Below are 8171 nucleotides of genomic sequence, written 5' to 3' on the forward strand. Positions count from 1 at the left end.
CAATTTAAGGTCCAGCCCATTTAAAATGAATATATTAAAAGGGGCTTAGGCCCAATGCACATGTCTTATTAGCTTTATGTTGAAACCCAACCCATGACCCTTATGAGTAGCTCTAGGTGGGAGGTCCATAGGTTATTGTTGAGAATTGAGTGAGTGGGTTTCACCATCAGCTGGCATTGTGAGGAAATTGGGTTGGTCTAGTACTAATATTTCTCCTAATGACTATGATTTTTATGATTATGATTCTCAGAAATTTGCATTTTTCAGCATATTTTCTTTTAAAATTCATCTGAAATAATTAAATATAATCATTAGTCATTCATATAGAGTTTTATTTGATGAGGAACTTTTGATTCACTAGTTTTCTTTATGATGGTTTGACTCCATTTTAAGTTTCCTATCAATTAACATATGTTTGTTTGTGACACTAGGCTAATGACTTTGTGAGCAGCGGCAGAGCTACGTTTGAGTCCATAGGGTCACATATCTGTAGGCGTTTTTTAAAAACTTTTCAAAGTAGATTTTCTATTGGCAAGCGTAAAAGTGTAAAATTAATACTGAAGTCTTTTGATGATAAATACTCCTTTATTTTAGTAATTTTGTCTTATTTATTTATTTTATCTCATTTTTTTAATTAGGTCAGTTGATTTATTTTGTTTCATTTCCTTTTATAATATGTCGTATTTAAAATTTAGCAAGTATGGGTAAAAAATAGTTGTTAATTTTACAAATAAAACTCCGTTGAAATTTCGTCTATTAGTTAGTACCCCTTGAAACTTCAAAACCTGGATCTGCCACTGTTTGTGAGGACATTAAATTGATGACCATGACTATATTTGATTGTGAATAAAGTTTTTGAACAATAAGTCTACGATCAAGCTAAGTGATTATTTCTATCAAAAGTTTTTTTTATAGTTTGTCATTACTCATTATGCACGACTCTAGTGTCGGCTAGACGCCAAGTTAGCATGAGCTCACCTAAACCACCCTTTGCTCAGACCACTCCTTTTACAAGGTTGGTCACTTAATGTAGTCCACTCCGACCAGCCCGGTTGCTCAGTGGGCCCATTGAGGTTCCTCACCTATTAACCAGACCCACAAATCTCAGCTCGGCCCACAGGCAATCTCATCAAGGATTACACACTTTTTGGACCAATGAAAGAAAAGGACTGCACTATTTAGAGATTAAAAAAAAAAAAATGCATGACTAGAAATCTCAGCTGGCATATATGCTGATTAGCTGACTAAATCTTATATCAGTACTCAGTAGATATGTGAAGGTTGGCCCTTGTTATTCTAGTTTGTCCAATCTAATAGGAATTTAGTGAAGCATGCCATTAAATTTATAGCTCAAATCTTACTGGTCCCTTAATGATGTCAGATCATTTCATAAACCAGATTTTCTTTTGAGAAGTCTGCCCCTACCTTGAGTTGCTTTTCCTTTTATACCGAGTCTTTCTGGGATTGCTACTGACGTTAACAATTTCGTTAATAATTTAATCTGATGATCTATTATTTACTCGACCTTGTAACTAAATTTGATATGACCCGACATCAAATATATTATCAATTATGTAAAAACCAACATATTAAGAATACAAAATTCGATTTTATATCGACCCAAAAATATAGCAGATAAACCAAATAAACACCTCTAATATTTATTATCATTATTAATAACAATCATAAAGAAAATGAGGGATTATTATTTTTGGACTTTGGTATTATAAGACTTTTATTTAGATAATATGGTAGGTATGGAGAGTATACAAAGTAATTTAATTTTAAAGTTGGAACTCACTTTTCTAATGCTGCTTTCCTCACTATAACGTCATGTTACATGACTTTCACTTGAACTTGGTTTGGTTGTGTTACTGACAGGGCATATATGATAAATTCTTAAGCTACAATTATCAATTTAAAACGATAATTTTGACTCTAATATATACTTCATGTTATATGTTTATGTCGCCCCTCCTACGGTAATTTGAATTTAAAGTGTGCATGTAATATAAGTTTTTTTCATATTCAACACTTATAATTCCAGTTGAATAGAGTAAAAATCCGTAACATATGCTTAATGCTTATTTTAATATGTTAAGTAATTAATTCAACTAATAGTTTAAACAGGTGAATTTAGCCTCAAAAATAAAAAAATATCTTATATACTCTCTCACATCAAATAAAATAAAGAGTCTAAACTTCAACACTATATTCATCATTTTAAAACAACTTAAGAAATTAAAGACATAAGTCTGTCTTCTAGTATCTATACCTTAAGTTTTAAAACCATCTTCTATTTTCGTTGAAAATACCGATAAACTTTTCATTTTATGATGTTATTTTTTACCATCTATAGGTCAAAAAATCATGAGATGAACAGTTTAACTATGAGTGGAGAGGTCTAATGTGTGACTGCTATAAGTAAAGAGCTACTCTTGTCAGAGATCATTTCTCGGTGAGAGAACCTCAAATAAGGAGTCTATATTCTCATAATATGTGTGAAATTAACTATTTAACCCATGTATTAAGCGTGCATATGGTAAAACCATCTCATATGACTATTTGTGATATGATATGTAAATGAACGGCCCGTTTGGTTAGTAGTAGTAAATGGTGGTAATGGGAATGATTTATAGTGTAAAATTTCATCAAAAGTTCCATATCATTCCCATGGTAATGAAACTTTGATCACAAAAAAGTTTTTTTGTTTACAAATTTCCATTACCACCTAATACCACCTCTCAATGGTAATGCATTGGAATGAATTTTATGAAGAAAATGAGATAATTGAAGTTGGACGAGTATGGCCATTAAGGTAATCAAGAGATTTTTCAACCAAAATTACACTAGTTTTTCATTCTCATTACTACCGTTTATTACCACCTACCAAACGGGCCAGAAATGTAATAGTGCTTTGAACAACCAACTACATGGCCCATGTATGTTTTGAAAATACTTGAGGAATTATGGACGTAACCCGGACTATATTGGGCTGTGCGTAATCCAATTCACCAACTAAAATCGGCCCAGTGATACGGTTTATTGCCCTTTTATACTATTATTATTCTACTAACACCATTTCATTCCCAATGTCACTAGCTAGTCGTCTATTCACAGATTTTCAAATAAGACGATTTCACGATGAGATTATCTCTATTACACTGACCTAACAGCATTTACTGTCTTAAAGTAATCATGTCTAACCTTAAAGTGATCACTTTTTATAGTCCTATAATGACCACTTAAAACCTTATTGATCATTTGTAATCTTAAAGTGATCAATTAAAAAATAGACTAATTATATAAACCCGTTTCATGATGACACGATATATAATCACATATTATCAGGTAAAAAGTCAGAACTAGTGGTAAATAGTAAACATTGAAGTTATTTATGTAAAGTAGAATGTCACCCCGAAGAAAATATAACTCGATCCTCAAACATGTGTATTTCATTATAAATTTTCGTTAACACCTATTATTACTCCTTCAATTAGTAATTGATAAAAATAAAATTTATATAAAAAATTTTTAAATATATACGAGCATAAATATAAACCTTCACATGTTCTTTTGTTTTAGCAAAATTCTAAATTTTAATCATCATTACTAATTTCTAAGATCTAACACCTTGGTCCACGTGTTAAAAAGACCATTTTCGCTTAGACAATATTTAAGACGTCAAATATATGCCTTTTAGACTTTGTACAAACAACTCCTTACCTTGCATATTACAATCGACATCTTCATGCACGCAATGCTGAAAGACATAGGAGTTTGCTTTGCATGTGTATATGATTGTGTCTGATTAGATGTTGTCTTAATCATAATATGAAGGGAGCTTTCTTGTTTGGACCACTGCTTTACTGGTTTACTGGTATTAGACTTCAACCTATTCAACTGATACCACCTGTCTTCTTCTAAGGCATATTACTCTCTAGATTTCACATCGTAATTCAAAATAATGCAAAATTTTATAGAAATTTTTTGTGTTTTTCCTGTTTTGCTTTAAGACGCATTTACATTTGGAATATACATGCTCAAACAAAATCTTCGGAGATAATTATGTACTAAAATTTGGTGGAGAGACTTTAGGACACTCTTGGAATGATGCATCAAGTGATGTAGCTTTAGAAGTATGTGTACAAGCTCATAACGAGAGACAAAATAAAAGTAAAATGTATTTTACGTACGTCAATAACTTATATGATAAGTGGTAATAAAATGACATTTATACATCAAGTTCCAGTAATTTTATGAAAATATGCCCTAAGACTATGATAATGTATTAAACTTCAATAGTATTATTAATGATAGTGTGATTATATTTTAAATATGCCATTTTCTCTGTAGGTTTCATTGTTCATACAAATTTTGAATAAATTTTGTAAAGAAATGACAAATAGAAAATCATAGGTTAATTGCCATAGTAATTGTTCTTGGATTTTTGTAACAAAATTACCCAAAACTATACTCATATAATTACCATCATATTTTACCACCTACAAAAAACACATAAAAATTTAAATAGGCTTTACTTACAAAATCTACCATTTGATTCCACAACATACTATGACCTCGTAGTATATAATTCCCATCAATCCTTCCACTTAAGTAGATTATGCGAAGATCGAATATATGTAATTTTACCTTCGTGATTACCCCGAAATTGTTTCCTATTTTTCTCAATAGTGAGACATAATTCCAACAATGCTTCCACTTAAATAGAATCGAGAAGATCAGCAACTTTACCTATAAGATCACACCGAAATGGTTTCCTAATTTTCTCAATTTTTTTTTTTTTTCAGAATTCAATAGTTTTTTGATTAAGGGCAGTGTATCTCCATCTCTCCTTCTCAACAAAATCAGCATCCAAGAATTGAGCAATGAAAGTCCAAAGCTTATAAACATCAGCAAAATTAGCAATAAACCCAAATGCAGCTGTAACTACCCTTATACCCAGATGTTCCTTTTCTTTCCTTTTGTTCCCCAAATTACAACCCCTTTCTTCCAATCTTCTCTTCTCAAGCACCTTACCCTTTTCCTGTTCATACTTCTCAGAAAACCATATATGATGCAGAAATCCATAGCTCAAAGATATACTCTTTCTATCAGCAAGTTTCTGTATCAAAATTGGCTCAACCTTTTCTCCTTTCCAATCAAACACATTAAAAGCTAAGGCTGGACCTCTATCAAACTTTATCTTTGGCCCATAGATTTTCACCAATGGAACTGCTCGATCCGAATTCGGGTGTTGCAGCTTTTTAAGGCCATTTATGAGCCAGTTTACAAGGTATCTTGTTCTGCTATTCACTAGTGAAAGTCCTAAAGAATCAACATGATCCAAACATCTACATTCTATTGGGGAATTTCTTTTTCTACTCATTCTTGTGCTTCTATGACCAATAAACATTTCATTTGTTTCATCTATGACCTCAATTTCTGACAATTTATCCCCATTTAACCTTACTAATGATGTAGAGGATTCCCCTTTCTCCATTCTTGATGATTGAACATGTATTGGCCCTGAATTGGATGATGAAGAACCCAAATCAAGGTCTTGATCAATCTCATTTTCTGTTCCAGAAGATTCATCTGGTAGGTAAAATAACTGTCTTGCTGAGACAAGACTAACAATTCCTGCAGAAGTTGAAGAATCCAATAGGGAAATTGCTGATTTTTTCACAAATAAACACCCAAATCCAGATGGGTTTTCCCCAAAAACTTTGTAGAATGAACAAATAAGAAAATCTGGTTGAAATAAAGACAATCCCAGACTGTCTAAGTCCTTGGGTCCCACAGCACAAGCATCAAGAAGAACATGCCAGCCATTTTCTTGTGCTACTTTCATCCATTGATAAGAGTATCTAGCTCCTGTAGCTCTTGATTGAAGCTGAAACACAAAAAGCCCTTTTTTCTTACTAATTAAACTCTTATTTGTAATCATACTCCTTAATTTTGATGAATTAATCTTTAATCTTGGCCAAGTAAACTCAGCCGCCATTGATTGTGCACCTCTCTTCTCTGAACTACTAATCATTCCTTCAATTGCTTCACTGTCATGATCATAAACAGTCAACAATTTCTTATAAGACCCAAATGGGTATGATTCTGCTACTAATCTAAATGCTGATGTTCTATTAGCAGTCAAAACAACAGAATAATCATCTTCACTAATATTCAAAAAATCCCTAATCCTGTTTTTGATTGAAAATTCCAATTTCGATTCATCCCCACCTTCAATTAACTGATTCTTCAGATTAACCGACTTATAACACAAATGAAATACCGGGAAATCCGAGCTATGAGGCGGTAATGGCGGCGGAGATGAAGATGTTGATGGGTAACTAAATGAAAAATGATTATGAAGCTGCGAAAATGAAAACAACCCAATACCAATATAATCAAGACAAACATGATTAGATAAAGAAAGATTATAATACTCTTTAGCTCGAATTTCATCAATCTGATACGTTTCTGTGTAATGTGGGTATGTTGTGATGAACTGATCAAATGATTCCTGTAAAGAAGGAAGTGAATCGGAATTGTTGAATTCTGTGTTTGGGAATAATGAAGATGTTGTTTGTGAAGTAAAATTACGACGATTTTCTGCTCTAGAATTTCTGGGTTTTGAAATTGGGGGGTTTTCAGATTCATTTAGAGCGAAAAATGGTGTTGGGTAGCAATTTTGAAAACATAATTGTGAAGATTCTTTTGTTGAAGGTGACTGCATTTTTTCTGGTTGTTTAGAGAGTGTGTTGGTTTTGTGATCTTTTCATGTTGGGGATTTACTATTGCTTTTCATTATTTATACATCTATTTATACTGGTATATGAGTAGAATTGTAAAGTATATACTTGCTCTATTCTAAAGTTTTTGTACCAAAAAATTTCAAATAATGATTGTTCTTGTTTGGATAGAGTATAATATTCCTTCCTTTTGATAAGCCTCCATTGAAAAGAATTTTAGTTTCAACCATTCATTTATTATATAAACGTTTGAACTCTATATGACATTTTATTTTGAAGGTTTAAATGACTTATAATACTACAATGTTAAACAAGTTGCTTCTTTAAAAAAATGATATATATAATTTTTAGAGCAGTATAGAAAAAATCTAGTAATTTTTATGTAATTTAAATACTATACTTGCTTTAAAAATATAAGATACTCTATTATAAATTATTAATTTAATTTTATTTTTTTGAAAACTTTAAATAATTCCATAATATATTAATTATTTCCAATTTTCATATTAAATACTCTTAATAAACAAAAACAAATGATAATAAAGAAAATTTGTTGATTTTATATAAAACTCTTAAGATTGTAAATATTATCACTTCTGAAAAAAAGTCACTTATCACGTTTTTATTTGTTTATAATTTAAAAATAATTTGTTTTCAAAATGCACTTTTCAATTTGGTTCACTCTTAAATTTATTAAAACCATATCAAACCATAATTATATATTTAAAATCTTTAAAAATCAAAATGTGTTTCTAAAAATGGCAAATATTCTTTTTTCAATTTAAATCAAATTTTATGCAGACGTATTTTCTTGACCTAAAATATCAAGATGATTATTTTGAAATGGTGTGATGTTCATTCGGGTCATTGGATTGATTTTGGGTCAGATATTTTAAATCGGTTTAAAATCGAGTCTTGTATCCACTAATTTTTACATAATTTTAGATTTTATTTAAAGTCGGATGAATTTAAATTTAATTACAAAATCCGATAAATATAAAAAAGGGGAATTTATTTTAAATACTTCCATTGTCGAAGCGTTTGCTTAATTTGGAAGAATTAAAAAGGTTAAAATCCATATTTTGGACAAACGCGCTTATAATGCCATGTGGGCCATAGCCATTGTTGGATAACTTTAGACAGCCAATACTAATTACTCCTACTAAAGATTAAAGTGGCTTCCTTTTTGTCATTCTGTTTACACCTGCGCATTGCCAATTTGTCATACATTTGACTAGTCGCATACTCGCTTTCTTATTTGCTAATTGCTCTTTTATATTGTGATTGTGATCATTGAATCATGACCCTTCATCTTGAGCTTATCAATCATGATTAGACTAACCATAAGGTTGCAAAGATTGCTAAAGAGATTCTTGACCAATTGAAACTTTTACCCATGATTAGCCTGGCCAAGAGGAT

At 31.0% G+C, this 8171-nt stretch overlaps 1 protein-coding gene across 1 annotated transcript; it reads right to left on the reverse strand.

Moving 5' to 3' along the window:
- Positions 1-4792: 4792 nt before the first annotated feature.
- LOC130806572 (uncharacterized) lies at positions 4793-6968 on the reverse strand. Its single transcript, XM_057671706.1, has one exon. The coding sequence runs from the start codon at positions 6734-6736 to the stop codon at positions 4808-4810; it is 1929 nt and encodes a 642-aa protein (XP_057527689.1). The 5' UTR covers positions 6737-6968; the 3' UTR covers positions 4793-4807.
- Positions 6969-8171: the final 1203 nt, after the last annotated feature.

The sequence above is a fragment of the Amaranthus tricolor genome, chromosome 2 (assembly GCF_026212465.1).
Source record: "Amaranthus tricolor cultivar Red isolate AtriRed21 chromosome 2, ASM2621246v1, whole genome shotgun sequence".
NCBI lineage: Eukaryota > Viridiplantae > Streptophyta > Magnoliopsida > Caryophyllales > Amaranthaceae > Amaranthus > Amaranthus tricolor.